General features: G+C 43.2%; 1 protein-coding gene and 1 long non-coding RNA gene across 5 annotated transcripts in view; one reads left to right on the top strand and one right to left on the bottom strand.

Moving 5' to 3' along the window:
- sspo (SCO-spondin) overlaps positions 1-19,406 on the top strand; it is a 79,484-nt gene that overhangs the window by 30,161 nt on the left and 29,917 nt on the right. For all 4 annotated transcript variants that reach the window (XM_061758115.1, XM_061758114.1, XM_061758116.1 and 1 more), the window contains 35 exons: positions 603-762; positions 2,170-2,218; positions 2,816-2,917; positions 3,030-3,157; positions 6,309-6,429; positions 6,557-6,684; positions 6,754-6,895; positions 7,470-7,640; positions 7,766-7,946; positions 8,050-8,113; positions 8,482-8,503; positions 8,634-8,754; positions 8,855-9,068; positions 9,699-9,840; positions 9,948-10,121; positions 10,697-10,873; positions 11,596-11,670; positions 11,756-11,911; positions 12,075-12,230; positions 12,314-12,478; positions 12,565-12,756; positions 13,298-13,420; positions 14,053-14,182; positions 14,430-14,555; positions 14,666-14,757; positions 15,148-15,330; positions 15,403-15,573; positions 16,375-16,630; positions 16,710-16,756; positions 17,217-17,387; positions 17,522-17,656; positions 18,420-18,556; positions 18,634-18,728; positions 18,808-18,857; positions 19,036-19,206. In XM_061758115.1, coding sequence (XP_061614099.1) covers positions 603-762; positions 2,170-2,218; positions 2,816-2,917; positions 3,030-3,157; positions 6,309-6,429; positions 6,557-6,684; positions 6,754-6,895; positions 7,470-7,640; positions 7,766-7,946; positions 8,050-8,113; positions 8,482-8,503; positions 8,634-8,754; positions 8,855-9,068; positions 9,699-9,840; positions 9,948-10,121; positions 10,697-10,873; positions 11,596-11,670; positions 11,756-11,911; positions 12,075-12,230; positions 12,314-12,478; positions 12,565-12,756; positions 13,298-13,420; positions 14,053-14,182; positions 14,430-14,555; positions 14,666-14,757; positions 15,148-15,330; positions 15,403-15,573; positions 16,375-16,630; positions 16,710-16,756; positions 17,217-17,387; positions 17,522-17,656; positions 18,420-18,556; positions 18,634-18,728; positions 18,808-18,857; positions 19,036-19,206 — 4,727 coding nt within the window. The remainder of the gene's footprint in view (positions 1-602; positions 763-2,169; positions 2,219-2,815; positions 2,918-3,029; positions 3,158-6,308; positions 6,430-6,556; positions 6,685-6,753; positions 6,896-7,469; positions 7,641-7,765; positions 7,947-8,049; positions 8,114-8,481; positions 8,504-8,633; positions 8,755-8,854; positions 9,069-9,698; positions 9,841-9,947; positions 10,122-10,696; positions 10,874-11,595; positions 11,671-11,755; positions 11,912-12,074; positions 12,231-12,313; positions 12,479-12,564; positions 12,757-13,297; positions 13,421-14,052; positions 14,183-14,429; positions 14,556-14,665; positions 14,758-15,147; positions 15,331-15,402; positions 15,574-16,374; positions 16,631-16,709; positions 16,757-17,216; positions 17,388-17,521; positions 17,657-18,419; positions 18,557-18,633; positions 18,729-18,807; positions 18,858-19,035; positions 19,207-19,406) is intronic.
- Positions 9,769-11,826, bottom strand: LOC133470136 (uncharacterized). The gene is made up of 4 exons (XR_009785878.1): positions 11,722-11,826; positions 11,579-11,649; positions 9,943-10,089; positions 9,769-9,875 (listed from the first exon to the last, which is right to left on the bottom strand). It is a non-coding gene; the product is annotated as an uncharacterized LOC133470136 (long non-coding RNA).

The following is a 19,406-nucleotide window of genomic DNA, read 5'->3' as shown; positions in this document are numbered from 1 at the left end:
TTTACACATGGATAATAATGGTGATAATACTGTTTCTGTCAAGGCTTACTGATTGACTACCACTCAGAGGATAAATTCTTTTGCGCCGGTACCTTCCTGAGGAATTTCATGAAATGAAAACTACAGTGTCCCCCACACCATTGGGAGATAAGGAATAGTGGAAATACGCCTGTAATTGAACCCCTGCAAAAGGTGTATAATTGGCACCAGAGGACAGCAAAGCGCTACTTGTTCGTCGTCTAAATGAAGCTCTTCAACTCACTTCAACAGAGTTCTTTTTCACCAAGATGGTGGCAAAGCACTACTTTTATCTTAATGAAGCTCCTCAACTCACCTCAGCATAATTTCTTGGTACCAAGATGTCACAAACAGTGCTTTGGCCTGATAAAATCGTTGAATTTTTCTGCAAAAAAAACAACCTGTGAACGGGTGTTTGGGTTCACTGTGATGTCGCTAAGCTGAAATCTTTTAGTAAATTAACTGAAAGCTATAAAACTAGTAAACTCATTTTCATTTTCGTTGTCGTACAACATTAGCTTGAGTCCTCGATTTTTTTCACCTGACACTCTCGCATGTATTTTATTTATCTTGCGTGTCCACAGATGCCAAACTGACCCCTGTGATGAGTGTGAGTACCAAGGTCAGTCCCATGCTGTTGGAGACAGATGGAGGTCCGACCATTGCCACTTGTGTCAATGTTTGCCCAACCTCTCGGTGGAGTGCTCCCCCTATTGCCCGTACGCTGTTACCGGATGCCCACAGGTAAGACACAAGTCTATTGAACTTTTATATTTCAAGGCATTTAACTTAAAATATGCTTTAAAATACAGTGATGCCTTGAAGTACAAGTGACCTAACTCACATGTTATTCAAGATACGAGCTGTGGATTGTTTTTGCTTTGAATTGCGAGCAAAAATGTTATGCATGTATGGTGGCAGAAAATAGAAGCTGCAGCAGAAACTTTATTTGTCTGACAACAGAGGATGTAAGAAATGTGTCTTTGACAGGTCTCATACAATAAAAAAGACATAAACAAAATGTCCCAAATAAGGAAACCACACATTGATACTGAAAGAAGAGAACGAGCAGCAGATCAGCAACTAAAGTTGTAATGAATTATTGTTTTATGAATTGCCTTTCTGGCCATTGGGACTCTGTATCTCCTGATACGGACGCGTCAGTGGAGTTTGTGATGAACCAATTATATTTCCAGCATGCTTCGTTACATGTGAGAGTTTTTTTGTTTCCTAGTGAATACGTTGTACCAGGATGTGATATTGAAGGTGAGAATGAATTCTCTGAGTAACTGGTAGAGCATCATTAAAGCTTTTTTACTGACATTAATATTAATCAGCTTCCTGAGAAGGTGGAGGCACTGGAATGCTTTCTTGTAAATTGTGTTGGTTGGTGTGTGTTGGAAAACAGGCAGGTTCCCCTCTGTACCCCCAGATCTTTAAAATACTTCACTTGTTCAACCTGTTTTCCCTGGATAAACAACGTTTTAAAAAGATGAGAAGTCATGACAGTGACAGCTGACAGTGAACTCAACTCAATACACTTCACATCAAGCAGCAGTTTGTCAGAATAGCATAATGCTAAATACATGCAAAACACCATAGACCGGCTAATGAATAGCATCATTGCTGCGGTGTTCTAACCCCTCAAGCAACGGATATGTGAACACAAACGGTGGAGCAACACATGTAGATACCCAATATCACAATACTCACAAGCAAATATTATTTTTATCCACTGTGAAAAATTACTAATATTACTGCAGCTTACTTTGGAGTTGTGACCATCTTCCATTTATATTTGTAGGTCTGTATTGTACTGTACTCAGGTGGCCAAGGCGTGCACACCAGAAGGAGCCGCACAATCACAAGGAATCATGATGCACAAACTATTTCCTTCATTTGTTGTTGTTGTTTTGTTTTTTTTGGGGGGGGGGGGGACAGATTAAAGCCATTTCCATTCATTTCAATGGGGAAAGATCATTTGACATATGAGTGTTTTTAGTTACGAGTGTGGTCACTGAATGAATTAAACTTGCATTTCATAGAACCACTGTATATTTATATAATTTGTTTAATCATCATGTTCATCCATACCTTGTTTTTTTCCTGCTCTAATAACTGAGTTAGTTGCACATTTCTCAATTTTTGTAGGGCCAGCGTCTAGTACCGGGAGAGGGAGACACATGTTGTTCCTGTCAAGGTAAATTGGAGTTACACTCATTCAATGTGCCCTGGTATCTTTTGCCAATGGGAAGAGTTCATGCTTGCATTATTTTTGACATGTTAGAGAAGTACATACTAAACCATACACTACTCACAAAAACAATATTGGGCTTTTGGGTGAAATTTCAGAATGAACCTAAAATTTACTACAATGGACCCCCGCGTACTTGCAGTTCGGCACCTGTGGATTCACTTAATCGCAGCTTTTTTTCCATTTTTTTTCTTTCTTTAAAAAACTTATTGGTGATTTATCCCCGCTTATTCAAGAATCTTTGGGATTAAAAAAAAATACAGAGAAGTATATTGAATATATAATTCAATACGATTATAATGGCCGTCAATTATCTGCGGCTTTTCACTATTCGCGGTCCGGCCCTATCCTCCGTGAATAGTGGGGTCCACTGTATAACTTAATTTGACCTTCTGTGTCACATGTCCAACTCTTCATGTTTCAGTACTTTTTTCACAACTGTTCTGTTTCATCCTGAAATTTCAGCAGCCCAATATCCCTAACTTTATGTGAGTAGTGTATATTGCAGGACCGTGTGATTTCTTCTTGGTCTTTTATGTGCAGTAAGCGATGAAAGTTCTGCAGTAACAGTCAGCCCATCCCCCGTGACTTCCGAACCAAGAGTGGACATCACTCCCTTGATCCCCACCTACCCACTCCCTCCTGGTGCTCAGCGACTTCATATGAATACACAATCATACAGTTTCTTGAGAAGGGTTTTAGCACCATCCCATTTTTAATGTGTATTTTTTTGTCTTTTTTTGTTTTTTTGCTTTAGAGGAGTGCTGGTCTCCTTTGGGTGTTCAGTTTCTGCTGCCCTCCAGTTTCCAGGCCTCATCTCAGCAAACCGGTCACCCCCCTGAAGCAGCTCGCCTTCATGGATGGGACCCCCACACAGACCTTCAGGTACAATATATACTGTATATCATGGACACTCATTGTATGCTTCACATTTATGATTTGGTTCTGGTTATGTTTTATGGGTTGTTTACAACTGAACCAAAATCAGCAATTATTGTACAATTATTGTATTGGTAATGTATTTTTATATTCATTGACCCATTGTAGGGTAATTTGTGTGAAGGAAGCAAAGTGTCATATACTGCTTGCAGTTCCATTATTGTAGCCGGGAGGGCGCTTTGCGTTCTCTCTCTCTCTCCCCTCCCTTCTCTGTTTTCAGCACCTGTCTCCAATCAGCCTTATCATCACCAGTATATAAACCTGCCTGTTCCAGTATTGCAGTTACTTTCAGTGGTACCATAGCCCTTTTACCACTATTCATCCTTTCACATCTGCCTCCAACTGCTCTTGGATCCAGCCACTCTCTATTCGTGTCAGAATACTTCAGTCATTATGGATCTATGGAATACCTACCACCTCATCCGTATCCGAGAGGGGGACGAATGGAAGGCCGCCTTCAATACCCCTCTCGGACACTTCGAGGATCTGGTCATGCCATTCGGTTTAACCAACGCCCCTGCAGTTTTCCAGACATTTATTACTGACGTCCTCCGTGACATGCTCAACCGGTTCGTATTTGTATACCTTGATGACATACTCATTTTCTCTCGCTCCCCCAAAGAACACCACCTCCATGTACACCAAGTCATTCAGTGTCTCCTTGAAAACCGGCTATATGTTAAACCTGAAAAGTGCGAATTCCACCTCTCCTCTTTACACTTCCTGGGCTCTGTCATCTCCGAAGGTCAACTACAACCCGACCCTGCCAAGATCCAAGGAGTCGTTAACTGGCCCACTCCCACCACCCGCAATGAAGTACAACGTTTCCTTGGTTTCGCCAATTTCTACCGTCGGTTTATCCGTGATTACAGCAAGGTCACTATTCCCCTCACTAGCCTCACATCCGCCAGCTCCCTCTTTCGTTGGACCCCGGCAGCATCCCAAGCATTGAACCGACTCAAGACCCTGTTCGCCAGTGCGCCCATTCTTCGCCACCCCGAGCCCTCCCTCCAGTTCATGGTCGAGGTTGACGCCTCGGACACGGGGGCAGGGGCTGTCCTCTCGCAGCGGGACCCCACGACCCAGAAACTGCACCCCTGTGCCTTTTTTTCCCGTCGTCTGTCCCCTGCCGAGAGGAACTACGATGTCGGCAACCGAGAGCTACTGGCCATTATATGGGCGTTGGAAGAGTGGAGGCACTGGACTGAACAACCATTTATTATTTGGACCGACCACAGGAATCTTGCTTACCTCCGTTCCGCCAAACGCCGTAACCCCCGACAAGCTTGCTGGGCTATCTTCTTGAGCAGGTTTAATTTCAATCTCTCCTTCCTTCTTGGCTCCAAAAACGGCAAACCTGATGCCTGTCTTGACTTTACTCACGCCCCACCAGCCCTGACAAACCGGAACCCATTCTTCCGTCGTTGGTGCTGCCACTTGGCAAATCGAACTGGTGGTTAAGGAGGCCCAAAAAACTCACCCGGATCCCAAGACTGGGCCTCCAAACCGTCTGTTCGTACCAGATTCTGCACGCTCTGACGTTCTTCAGTGGGCTCATACCTCCAAAGTCACCTGGCATCACCTGCACCATTCAGTTCATCCGGCAGCATTTCTGGTGGCCCAGCCTTGTTCAAGACACCCGGGAGTTCGTCTTCACACCTGCCCCCAGCTGGGCTGCTGCTTCCATTACCTATCACTAGCCGCTCTTGGTCCCATATTGGTCTGGACTTCGTTACCGGTCTACCTCCTCCTGAAGGTAACTCTGTCAGCCCTCCGTTGTGTTGCCGCACGCAACCCCTCCTCCTGGACCTCATTCCTCCCGTGGATTGAGTACGCCCACAACTCCCTCACCAGTTCCGCTACCAGTATGTCCCCATTCATGGCTTTCTATGGTTACCAACCGCCATAGTCCAAGGAGCAGGAGCGGGCAGTGGAAGTCCCTGCAGTCAAGGATCATCTCCATCGGATCCAGGCTGTATGGAATGATGTCCGTGCGGCATTGACCCGGTCCTCGGCACGCAACAAACAGCTCGCGGACTGTCATCGCTCCCCGACGCCCGAATAGAAGGTGGGCCAATCTGTCTGGCTTTCTTCTCACGACCTCCCACTTCAGACTGAATCCCGTAAGCTCACTCCCCGTTTCATTGGTCCTTTCCCAATTACCAAAATCATCAATCTCACTTCTGTCCGGTTAAAGCTTCCACTGTCCTTGAAAATTACCCAACCTTCCCCGTCTCGTTGCTTAAGCCTGTCTCCACCTGCACCCTGAGCCCTCCGGCCGAACCCCTTCCACCCCCCGGATTATTGACGGCCATCCGGTATTCATGGTGTCGAGCATCCTCAACGTGAGGCCTAGGGGGAGGGGGTTCCAGTACCTAGTCAACTGGGAAGGGTATGGGCCGGAGGAGAGGTCATGGATTTCCCGGAAACTAATACTCTATCATACCCTTTTGGATTACTTCTACGAGGCTCACCCGGGGAAGCCTGGCAGGACGCTTGGAGGCGACCGTTGAGATCGGGGTACTGTCATATACTGCCTGCAGTTCCATTATTGTAGCCGGGAGGGCGCTTTGCCTTCTCTGTCTCTCTCCCCTCCCTTCTCTGTTTTCAGCACCTGTCTCCAATCAGCCTTATCACCACCGGTATATAAACCTGCCTGTTCCAGGAAATCCTCGCTGTAGTATTGCAGTTACTTTCAGTGGTACCATGGCCCTCTTACCTCCCGTAAGTCACCCTATTCCTTGTTCCCTTTTTGACTCCTGTCTCCTTGTTCCAGTGTGTTTTCCCCCCCGTGTTCCTGATCCACGTAATTCCTGCCGCCAAGCCAGCCGCCTGTCCTCACCACTGCCTTCCACCTGTCCACACCGCCGCCTGCCAACCCACCTCAGACCACCGCCATTACCTTTCATCAATAAACTATTCATCCTTTCACATTTGCCTCCGACTGCTCTTGGATCCAGCCACTCTATTCGTGTCACAAAGACTGAAGTATAAATACAAGATCGTCAGATGATAAGCAGCAGTCTAATCCTACAGAATGCAATGACATGCATTTTAGTTCATTCTTGATTATAGGTTCTATTTGTGACATGTGCAGGGTTGGAGTCCAGAACCAGAAGAGTATAAGGATCTACCACAACGGAGCCCTGAGGGGCAGAGTGGCAGTTTACGAAGTCCTTACATACAGATTGACCTGTTAAAAGCGTACAACATCACTGGTACACCTTAATACCTGGCCGTACTCTCTTCCCAACATGTTACACTATAATTGTGTGATGCTGTCGAGCAAATATTTCTAATTGAAGTTGTTTAGTGATTGTTAACACCTTCTGTTCCTTTCTCCAGGAGTACTTACCCAGGGAGGTGGTGTGTTTGACTCATACGTTTCCAGTTTATACCTGCAGTTCAGCCTAGATGGACGACAGTGGTACATTTACAAAGAGCTTGTCACTGACGCACAACCCAGAGCTAAGGTCCGACAATCACATTTTACTGACTTTATGATAATTATTTGTCTACCATTTGTACCATTGTCCCAACAGGTCTTTTTTGGTAACCACAATGAAGGAGGGGTGGCTGAGATCAAATTGGACAGGATGGTGTCGGCTCAGTTTGTCCGCCTGCTACCACATGATTTCCATAACGGCATCTATCTTCGTTTGGAGATAATGGGATGTGAAGATGGTTAGTAGATGTAGGATGCTTTGTATATTTTAACATTAACTAGGAGCAGAGGCCTTTCGCAAACAGCAAAAAAAAACATGAATACTTGACACTCCATCTAAAAAGGTTTATATTACCTTATCTATGTCAAAAGATGGCACCAAAATACTACTTTTCTCTTATAGAACCTTCTCCACTTACTTCAACTTAGTTCCTTGGCATCAAGAAACTAAGTTGAAGTGGAGGAACATCATGATGCCAAAACACTACTTTTCTATGGAGCCTTTGGCTCCATTGTCTGGCATCTTAGGGCTTTTCAGAAAGATCATAAAAACAGGTGAATTTTTCATCAAATAACGGAGAATAGTGTAACCCCAATAAATACGAATAGATGAATTTGCGAGTAGTGAATCACCAAAAGCCGGGGGGAGACGATCCTGACAATCAATGTAATTGGACAGCTTATTTTTCTTGTTGCTATCAAACATTTTCCCACCCATTTGCTAGGCAGTTGGTCAAAGTCAAAGTCTCTCTTCGTTGCCCCAAATTTTGAATTGCTGACTAGCAGTATCTTTGTTGTTCTCGTCTCATTCAGGTTACCACTGGTCAACCTTACCCACACCGACTTCGACCGTCTCACCAATAGGTGGCTGCAGAGAAAAGGAGCTCCAGTGTAAAAATGGTCGATGTGTGCCAGCTGGCCCGTCAGGAGTTGTCTGCGATGGGGTGGATGATTGCGGCGACGGGTCAGATGAGATGTACTGTGGTGAGATTTTCAACTCTTTTCTCTAGTCAAGTTCAAGAAAATGCATCGATAAAGTACTTCAGTTGTAACACCAACAATACTTTATTGATAACTTACAACAAGTATTTTCTCTGACCTCATTCCAGGCACGCAGACCTACTCGACAGTCACAACTTCTCATAGGTGTCCCAGCGGTCAGTACTTATGCATCCCACCAGGGGGCTGTATTGACGCAGGAAAACGTTGTGATGGGATTCCCCACTGTCCCAAAGGAGATGATGAAATTGGCTGTCACCTGCATGAGAATCTCACCACTCAGTCTGACAGGTAAGGTTAAAAAAAAAAAAAAAGATTAAATAAAACTGCAACAATTTTTGCATTTAACATCAAAGTACAAATGTATTTACAAATAATATATTCATATATTCAGAGCATACACACCCACTGCTGCCCCGATCAGGACTCCTTCCAGGATTCCTGTGACCCACCCTTCAGTAAGTACAGTTGCCAAAGTCTCTGTTGCTTTGTGTGTTCATTGCTACTTTCTGCCGCTTGTCAGGCCTCTACTGGATTCGTCCGTCATGCTGCTGTTAGCTTTCAAGCTGGCCAGCGATCAGGTGGTGGCTGACGCTAGCGATTCCTCTGTCATCATGATGCTCCTAACATATTCAAAATACCTAATAAATGTACTAAACCTGTAAACATTATTTACTCTACTATTATCAGACATAACTTTATTTATAACATATTTCATCTCTTTTAATGTGATAACGTATTATATGTCAATATTTTCAAAGCTAGATAGAAAATGAAGTTTGAAAGCATCAATATGAACTTTATATGCCTTTTAATACATTTACAGGATGGTGGCCCTGGACATCGTGGTAAGTTCTTGTGTAATTTAGGCTAGTAGTTAGTTTTTGATTAGTTGTCCAACCATGCACACTGTTCACTTGGGTTTTGTCTGCGGTATCTTCAATATGTCATACCTGCTGCATCTACATATATTTCTAGGCATCTGCTCATCTGCACTTGGACTGGAGGATGGGAGCATTCGTTATGGTCAGTTGACATCATCCTCTTATCGTGAGAACAACCCAGCTGATGCTGGTCGTCTTAATATCATTCCAAACGTGTGAGTGATAATTTGGCTGGTCATTACTTTTAAATAGCTTTTTTTTAAGGCCATGAATTAATGAAAAGATGAGTGATATATTTGTTGATGGTGTTTGCAGTCAAGTTATGGAGCCTGGATGGAGTCCCTTGCCTACAGACCCCCAACCGTATTTTCAGGTCGATTTCCTTGAGCCTACGTGGGTTTCTGGGGTTGTGACCCAGGGCAGTGAACGCATGTGGGGTTACCTCACGAAATACAGATTAGCCTTTGCACTGCACAGCAGCCTCTTCACCAACTATACACAGGATGGCAAGCCCGGTAGTGCTGCTCAGGTATTGAATATATGCAATTATGCTCACAATTATAGCAATATGTTTAAAAAGAAATTGAAGCTCGAAATCCTTTGCAGGGTTCCCTCACTACCGTGAATAGTGAAAAAAGTCAGTCAGTAATTGACACCCTGCCAAAAAGGAGTCATAATTGCCTATAGATGTCACAATATGGCGGTAAAGCACTAGTTTTATATTAGGCAGGGCTATAGCCTGACTAAATGAAGCTCCTCAGTTCACTTCAAAATAGTTCCTTCACATCAAGATGCAAAATTTTCAGCAAATAACGGGGGAAAGCTTCCCCCCCAAAATTGGTTGAATTGGCAAATTCAGAAATAGTGGAGTGCGAATGAGCCGGTGAACACTGTACAAAAGCTTTAATTCCCATACGCGCAAATGCATTGGGAATACTGAACAGAATCAAATCAAAACATTAAGGAACATTTATCTTCACTCAATATTTTCAACAGCCTAATATGCCTTTGTCTTCACTTTGTGTTCAGGAATAACTTGCATTTCCATGCATGTAACTAAACACATTATTATAACTTACTATGGGTAGTATGTGATTAATGTACTAAGAAAAACCTTGTATAATTGAAAAAGTATTTTTATTATGATGGCGCACTGTAGATATTTGAGGTGCGAATGGTGGGTCGAACCCCTGTGACCCGCTGGCTCAGTAGGCTTGTCAGGGCCCGCTACCTGCGTATCATCCCCGTGGAGTTCAGACACACGTTCAACCTGCGTGTTGAGATCCTTGGCTGCAGAGGAGGTGAGGAGTTTTCGTCCCTCACTCGTTTTCTTGTTCTTCGTCGGGGAAAATTGGTTGTTAAACTGAGTTGATGCAAAGTGTGATGTTTTTCTTGACTTGTACCACAGATGAGCTGGTGACCCCCAGCAGTGTTACGTCTCCTCCCGATGGTGGGAAAGTGACACCGCAGCGCTGTAAATCAGGCCAGTTTCCCTGTCAGCAGAGTGAACAATGCGTTCCAATTGCTGCGCTTTGTGATGGTCGACTGGACTGCAAGGATCATACAGACGAGATGAACTGTGGTGAGAATTTATGGACACTCCATTATACACTACTTACAAAACGTTAGGGTTATTCAGCTTTCGGTTAAAATTTCCCAATGTACCTCAAATGTGATATGACCTTTCAAAGTGAACTGAATTTGACCTTCTCTAAACGTTTTGAACGGACCAATGCATTTCCTGGTGCAACAGAGTTACAGAGAGAATGGAAGAGTCACAGAAAGGCATAGAAGTGGACATCCTTGAAAATAAACATGAAAAAAACAAAAAAACACCATCTTACCATTCAGCTCCTTGTTAGAACACAGCAACTTGTGTGGAAAAGGAATGAAACATTGAACAGTTGGACATGTGCTTGCAAACGTTTTGTCCAGGCTGTTTCAACGCATCAGTGACCCTAATAAGGACAAGTGGTGTTGAAAATGGTTGACTGGGTGTAAATCATGCCACTTCTTTCTTATCAATGTAGGATTTGCAGATCAAAACTGCATAAATAGTACAAATAATGAATTGATATCATGGTTAAGTAGTTAAATTGTTTACATATGATTATGTCTGTCGTTCATGTTTCTTCCTCATTATCTTCTTCTACCCAGGTTCTCCAGGTTTACAGAACCAGACTAGTTCTATAGGGGGACCAGGCTTCCTTGGTGATGTAACAACAGGTGCCCCAGGGCTCAAAACCACCAAGTCACGAGGTGCTCTGCCCGGTGTGGCTACAGCTGGATTCACAGGACAACCTGGACTTTGGAAAGCTACCACGACACACATTGGTATAAATAGCTGTTTGCCCTTACATAATCTTGACATTTAGATTCAGCATATGTCAAATTCAAGTGTCAAGTGTGCACCCCACCAGGGGCATGTACAATATCTCACAAAAGTGAATACGCCATCACATTTGTTATAGCTTTTCATGTGACAATACTGAAAAAATGCTTTGCCCTAAGGAATAATAGTCAGTGTACGGCAGCATACATTTAATGTCCCCTCACACAGAGAGTTTAAATTGCTTGCAACAAAAGCGAGTACACCCCAAAGTGAAACTATCCAAAATTGGCTTTATTAGTCCTTTTTCCCTCCATGTGACTCATTAGTGTTACAAGCTATCAGGTGTAAATGGGGAGCAGGTGTGTTACATTTGTGGAGTTTTCGCTCTCAGACTCCCTCATACCGGTCCCTGGAAGGTTAATAAGACGTGGAAAATGAATGTCCTAGTCACTTTTGTTGCCAGCGGTTTAGACATTGATGGCTGTATTTTGAATTATTTTTTTTTGGGGGGGGGGGGGGGAGGGCAGTATCTTTACACTCTTATACAAGCTGTATATTGGCTCTTCTACATTGTAGCAAAGTGTCTTTTCTTCAGTGTTGTCCCATGAAAAGATATAGTAAAATATTTTGAAAAATGTGAGGGGTGACCCTCTAGTCTTGAATCTTTCACAGTCAGGTAAAAATTCATGAAAATGAAAATGACGTACATTTTCCCCACTCGAAGCGACCACTGGCCAGCCTGGACTCCACCTGACTCCATCGCACCAGCCTGGAGTTCCTGGCTTACAAACCACAAAGCGTGAGAGACACCAAACAATGTTGCGAGTTCTGCATCCATGATTCAATGCACCTTTTTCCAAACAGACAGAAACTCTATTTTACAGCTCACTGGATCACCACAACCCCCCATGATGGGGGTTTGCCCAGAGTGCTTTGTGTGGAAGGCCAGTTTGCATGCCGCTCATTTGGCTGCGTTGACTCGGCTCAGGTGTGTGACGGCAGGCGGGACTGTTTGGACGGATCTGATGAAGAGCGCTGTGGTATGCATGAACAATCTGTGAAATGGAATCACCTAAAATGACAACAAATGACAAAACTTTAGCGGTTGAATTTTTTTGTTTTAAATGACTATTTTTATGAAAACTCCATGTCACATATTAATAAGTTGCATTATTTCCCCCCCCCCCCCCAATGACTAATTAGGTTCCACAGTAAGTCCGGTGACTACACAGCGCCCCCCAGTGCCGAGCCCCTGTTCTCCCAAGCAGTTCTCTTGTAATAGCGGCGAATGTGTTCACCTGGACCGCAGATGTGACCTGCAGAAGGACTGTGTGGATGGCTCGGATGAAAAAGACTGCGGTATGTATGAAATACATTATCATAAAAAAACAACTAATAAGAGCTGACATGGAGGTAAAATACTCTATGCTGTCATCCTCCAGTTGACTGCATCATGTCCTCATGGACCTCATGGAGTCTGTGCAGTGTGTCCTGCGGTCTTGGTTCACTGTTTCGACAGAGAGACATTGTGAGGGTACCGCTACCTGGAGGATCCTGCAGTGGAGCCCAATTTGACAGCCGAGCATGCTTCCCAGGACCATGCCCAGGTTTCTAACTGTGTTGTATCCTGCCCAAGGTCTACGACCTCTTTTCCAAACTCCTAAAATCACTGTTCTCTTTTTGCCTCTTGCAGTTGATGGTCACTGGTCGGAGTGGACAGAGTGGTCCGAGTGTGATGCTCAGTGCGGAGGGGGTGTCAAGCAAAGGAGCCGAACCTGTACCGCACCTGCCTCGAAAAATGATGGGAGGAATTGTGAGGGCATGAGCTTGCAGAGTCAGAGCTGCAACAGCCAACCCTGCACCAAAGACACTGGCACACAGACAGGTGACTCATTCTTGTATAAACATATTTACTGTGGTTGAATTGGAATGCAACTTCTCGTATGGCATTGCTGTACGGTCATATCGCAATTCTGTCCGCTCACATTTGACCCATTTTGACAGCAATTAAAAATAACCTGAAATGTCATTCCTTCCCTCTGAAATTTGATAACCTTTCCTTAAGTGACCCAAAAAATACACAGAAATGAACATATTTTAAAAATGTCATTCTTTTGCACAGGTGCTACAAGGTTTGTGGACTGAAATTACATGCCGTAAATTATTATTATTTTTTTTTTTATGGGACAGTGGTAACAGTGTTCAAGAGGGAGCTTGAAACTGTGTTTCCAAGAACCTTTGCACAAGTTTCTGCAAAAACTGACCTGATGGTCTTTGAAGGGTCATGGGAGAATCTCAAACAGGCTTTTAATACATTTTGAAAATATCTGTAGTTTAATATTTGATATAAGTTATTATGACCAGCAACATACTATGTGTGCATTGAAAATGAACACTTTGTAAAGGTTAAACAAATATTTCTCCAGGTTGTGTCAATGGCATGGTGCTGGTGTCTGAGGCAGAATGCCGGGCCGGGAGAGTCGAGCCTTGCCCACCTACATGCTCACATCTCAGCTTCACTAACAACTGCAGTGAAGAATGTAAACCAGGTTGGTCAATATATGCACTTGCTTGAGTGGTGTTCAGTTATGCAAGTTACAGTACATGCAAATCACCAGATGTGTTGCAGTTGACTTGGGAATTACATGGTCAAGATTTACAGAGATATTATCCCTCCATTTGTTTGTTTTCTTAAGTGCGTATGCTCATTAGAGTCATGGGTACTGTGTTATTAGATTAGCTTAATTCTTTCTAATAATGTGCAAGGGATGTGTGTAAATCTAAGATTTATTAAAAATCTGTTAGCTCGGATATTGAAAATCGGCGATGTATTGAAATCCATTTCAGTTTCTGGTTTCTTTAAAAGCATTAGAGAGTCAACTGTGTAAAATGAAGGGTCACAGCAGGACAAATGATACTTTGTTGTAGTTTAGATTTGGGGATTAAAAGGTTTATAGGACCTCAAAATGTGCTCTTGTTTTTAGCCTAAGCTAGTATACTTATTAAATGGACAGAGGATTGAATGCTTCACAGTGACATTTTAGCATTAGGCAGCAATTCTCGTCTTTCTGATTTGGAAAGTCAAAACTGCCGGCACTGACTCAATGCCAGTGTTTATCTCCTAATTGAAGCAAAATAGAGATTGCGGTATTTATTCAGTTGTTGTTGTCGTCCCCCCCAGGCTGCCGCTGTCCCAATGGAATGTACCTAGAGGGAGGACAATGTGTGACAGCAAGCCAATGTGTCTGTCACTGGAACGGCCAAAAACTGCAGCCAGGACAGACGATTAGCAGGGACCATTGTACTACATGGTGAAATTTATTTATTTATCTTTCACTTTGTTTGATCTATTCCTAGCCTTCATCGCAAAAGGCTTTTTAAAAACAGTACTCACCAAAAAAATAAATCTGTTTTTAGGCTGGGGTCAGTAACACTGTACTTCGGAATATTGCTATTTCACAGTTCCTTCATATTATTTGATACTAGTGGACTGTACTAGTGTGGTGTAGTGTTTTGAGGACAGTAAATTGTACGTAAATGTATATTTGTTTCCAAAAGTGTGTGCCAGGATGGACAAGTCGTCTGTAACTCCTCCGGCTGCGCAGCAAGCTGTCAATGGTCAGCCTGGTCGTCATGGTCACCATGTGATGTCACCTGTGGGCTCGGCCTCCAACAACGCTACAGGTGAGCAGCTGCCAGAGACGACTACCTCTCAACTTAAATGCATTTGTATGTCTTTATCCAAACCCTGATTACTGTCAAGTTGAGGATTAGAACATACTTGTACCTCGTAGGGCTCCAGTGAACCAGACGGGATCCCTCAGAGGGCAACTCTGCCCAGGAGACTCCTCTGAAGTCCAACGGTGCTCCGTCCCGTGCCTCACCGGTACACATTCTCATACACCCACAGAGAGCAATGACAATGATCAGACAAAATGGACGTTATCACACGTTATATCAGGTGGATGCAGTTAGGGTCCGGAAGTACTCGGATGATGAAAGAGTTTTTATGGTTTTTGCCATATTCAGCTACTAGAGAAACAAGCCAACATGTTGTCCAAAGAGCCCTGAAAAAATGGAAGTGCTCTCCATATAAAATGGTTTTAATACATTCATGTTTTTGTGAAACTTTTTGAAGTCGAAAGTCTGACTTTTAGTCAAATCTTCATTATTTTTATTTCTAAAGCATTATGGTGGCGTACAACATCGTCTATGATTTTATATAATCATTTTACTGGGAGTGTTCTGATGACTCTGTCTCTCTTTTTTGATGCAGAAGAACCAGATGGAGTTTGGAGTAAATGGACCAGCTGGTCAGAATGCAGTAAGACCTGTTTCCGTCATGTAGATGATGTGGGTATCAGACAACGATTCCGCAGCTGCAACCACACCCATCCTCAGTCAAGCTGTGATGGAGATCGCGCAGAGCAGGAGCCGTGCAACATTGTCCACTGTGCAGGTATGAGTGACATCCATCCTCATTTCTTATTAGAATAAAAAAAAAAAAAAAGTAATCGTGTTATAATTCTAGTGGACGGTGGCTGGTCTGCGTGGTCTCCGTGGTCTCTCTGCTCATCCGAGTGTGACTCTGGTGTCCAAACACGAGAGCGATTCTGTACTTCACCCCCACCACAACATGGGGGCAGAAGCTGCCCCGGCCCACACGTTCAGACAGCAGACTGTAACGCCCATCCCTGCTCAGGTATTATATTATTTTGTTCCTAATCCTCAGCAAATGGTCCATTTAAAGTTCTAAATGTAAATACAGTGAACCCCCATTTTTAGTGGGTGCTATGTAATATAATAGTGGATAGAAAATACTGTACAGAACTGAAATGACCTGATAAGACAAACTGAAATCCACTGCAACAACAACTATATGTAAGTGCTGTTAATACCCCTAGTGGCAGCAATCTCCAAGATATGGAGTTAAATAGGCAGTTGTTATTGTGAGAGTCAACACAGGACTTCTCCTCTCACATTCTCAAGAGATCTCTGTCCTTCCCCAAATTTGTATTTTCTCCTGAGTGATCAGGCGCTCTGGCACTTCAGCTCACTACCAGAATCTTTCGCAGACGCAGGACGCTTGGGGCCATCGTAAGGCTTTAAATAAAGTGTTCTGTCCGAGAATATCTGATGCTACCGGCAGCCAGTCAGAGCCCAAGAAAAATAAAATCCACTGTGACTGCTTGAAATTTTACATTTTTTACCCATATGTATGTTTTCATACTGTACAGTATTTAAAGTAATTCAAAACGCTGTAAAATCCATACAGCAGTGCAGGTAGGTGCAGTCTTGGGGGGGGGGGGGGGGGGGGGGGGAAATGGTTATAGAGCAGGACCGTGAACACTAAACGATGATGTAACGTGGGTTCACTCTTAATGTAACCCTTCTATTCTGTAATTGATAATAAAGTAAAAAGTGATTATTTATGACCAATACCCTTAAAACATAGATCTCAGTACTTCTTACTTAATCATTATTCCCCTTCCTTTGCTTACAGGTGTATGCCCAGAAGGTATGACGCACATGACTGCAGCTGAATGTGAGGAGCAGGGAGGTGCATGCCCACGGGTTTGTATGGACATGACCTCCACTGAGGTGCAGTGTGCCACTGCCTGTTACTATGGCTGCTACTGCGCACTGGGCTTCTACTTGCTCAACGACAGCTGTGTGCCTTTGTCCCAGTGCCCGTGTTACCATCAGGGGGAGCAATACCCGACTGGGGCAACGCTGCCTGTAGATGCGTGCAACAATTGGTATTCTCCCAACTCTGTCGCTGCTTAATCTCAAATTGTTCTGATTGATTGTTTAGTCTGGATTGCGTGTCTTCAACAGCACATGCGCTAATGGAGAAATGTCATGTGGAACGACTTCATGTCCTGGTGAGTAGGTTTGTCGTTTAATGTTCAATACATGGCTGTATTACATGCAAACATAACTTGCTTAGGAAAAAGAAACCTTGAAATTATTTATTTTTTCTGCATTTACAAGAAAGAAAATTTAACGTAATACATACACATACAGATAATAAGAGTCTGCTTCCTAAATACTATCATTGATCTAAAAAAATGAACTCGAATGGCTTAATATAATTGATATCAAATAATTGCTCTAATAAATGCTCAAGCTCTTTGAGCATTTATTCAATAACCTAGTAAGACACAGTCGTTCTACTACCGCAGCCTAGTCATTTTATTAGTGTGCTGAATTGTCTTACTAGTGAGGACAAAAAACATTAGTACATGGATGTTAAGCAGTATCGAGGTCATTGAATAAACGCTCAAATGGCTTTCTATACTCTTTCATTCATCGTTGTCCTGTGTGTGACTGTGTACTTCTTAGTGGACTGCGGTTGGAGCAGCTGGACTCAGTGGAGCGCCTGTAGTCGAACATGCGATGTTGGTGTGAGAAGGCGTTACCGTTCCGGAACCAATCCCCCACCAGAGTTTGGAGGTCGTCCCTGCGAAGGCGCCAGAGTTGGAGTCGACACATGCAGTATTGAGCCATGTTTTGGTGAGGACATATTTGCCCAAAATGTTTCTCATTTTTTGGGTTGGTGTTTTTTTTTTTTTCTTCTACCCATGTGTGCTTGTATGTGGAAATCCAGCTCGTACCAAGTAGGTTAAGCCATCTGTAATGTGTACTAGGTGTAAGAGAACCATGGACTCAGTGGTCCGAGTGCTCAGTGACATGTGGAGGAGGTTATAGGACCAGAACTAGTGGGCCTATCCGAGTCCACGGGACAGCGCAACAGTTCAGCGCCTGTAATCTGCAGCCATGTGGTACGAAACACACACCTACACATATACAAACTTAACTAGAATGGATTAATTTTTGTGTTACCGTTGAGACAATCTATAAATTTGTAGGATTTGCATACCTGCAGATTTTTTTACAATAACACATTTTGCCACATGCGTTTGGGTAATTTCAAGTGTGTGTTTTTGTTTTGGGAGATTTCAAGTGTGTTTTTACCAAATTATTGGTAATTGGTAATATAATGATTGCCTAACAAAGCAAGGTTGAGCTGTCTAGCCATGATTCCCAAAAAGTATATTTGGTGCAAATACAACACTGCTCATCACCAAAAGAACACCATACCAACAGTATGATGGAAGTAGCATCATGCTTTAGGGCTGTTTTTCCTGCCCTTTGGAACTATGAACAGTTCCAAATACTAGTCAGTGTTCTAAAAAAAAATAAATAAAAATAAAGTCAGGAAAAGCCTACTAGAACATCTGAACTTTATTTGGGGTTAGTCACAGGCTATACATCTGTTGCAGGTGTGTGCTTAGTTTGAATGTGATTGCTAAATTCTGAAGACAGCCACAACTGCAATTATAAGAGGGTGTTCACACTTGTGCAACCACATATCAGTTGTCCATTGTTACTTCACCTGTCCAAAAAAACAACAACATTTTGTCAGCATTCACTCACAATTTCGATGGACTTTTGCAATTTGTAGTTTGGAAAATCTATTAAATATAAATTGTAATAAAGATACATGGTAATTCATTTAGTCACAATTACTTATCCCTATTTCAGGGGATGGCAGCGTGTGTCCGCCGGGGCAGGAATGGAAGCAGTGTGTGAGAGGAGCAGTGTCATGTTCAGACCTTATGATGGACCTCAGTCGGAATTGCACGCCAGGCTGCCAATGTCCAGCTGGAACTTTCCAACAGGTCAGTGTTGCGGTTCTTCGTAAATACAAAAAATGCAAAGTACTGCCGATATAAAACATCTGATTGTCGGTACTCAGGATGGCGCATGCATCCGGGAGTCTGATTGTCGCTGTGACGTTGATGGAGTGCAGTACAGACCAGGAGACCTTATTTCTTCTGACTGCAAAAACTGGTAAGCAAATACAATGTGGTATTTACGTCCACCTTATCTTCATGTGTGTCTGACTTGAACTTGTATGCCTGTATTTCAGTACATGTGAAGCAGGAAGACTTTTAAACTGTTCTCAAGCCAGGTGCAATGGTAAAAAAAAATATAGAATTTATTTGAATTATTTTATTTTGTTATTATTGTGAGGACTATTTGTTTCTTTCAAATTAATAATAGCATCCAGTTTTACAATTTTCAGATTTATAGAATTTTCACATGATTGATTGATCCTCTCTTCCTTATTTTTTTTTTCAACATGTACATGCTATAGTTGATGGCCAATGGTCCCTGTGGACTCCTTGGGGTCACTGTTCAGAGTCATGTGGGCCAGGTATCCAGTCCCGATATCGGTTCTGCTCTAGCCCTCAGCGCTCCGGCCATGGCCTGCCATGTCTGGGGCCTAACCGCGAGGACCGAGTCTGTGTCACCACTCCATGTGATCGTAAGTCAGTGCTGTCTTATATGTTGCTAATACCGCTGAACTAAAATATATCCTTCTGACTGCTTTAATTGTGCCAAGTGATATTGTTTCTCCAGTAAGTAGTTGGGTAGTACAGATCACAACGTGCCGACTGTCACGCAAAGAAAGCTTTTTTCAACACAGCGCCATCTGCTGGATCTAGTGATTCGCTGCACACATGG

Source organism: Phyllopteryx taeniolatus, chromosome 20 (genome assembly GCF_024500385.1).
Source record: "Phyllopteryx taeniolatus isolate TA_2022b chromosome 20, UOR_Ptae_1.2, whole genome shotgun sequence".
Classification (NCBI taxonomy): domain Eukaryota; kingdom Metazoa; phylum Chordata; class Actinopteri; order Syngnathiformes; family Syngnathidae; genus Phyllopteryx; species Phyllopteryx taeniolatus.
Note: the sequence above shows the minus strand (reverse complement) of the source record. Positions and strands in the feature narration are given on the sequence as shown.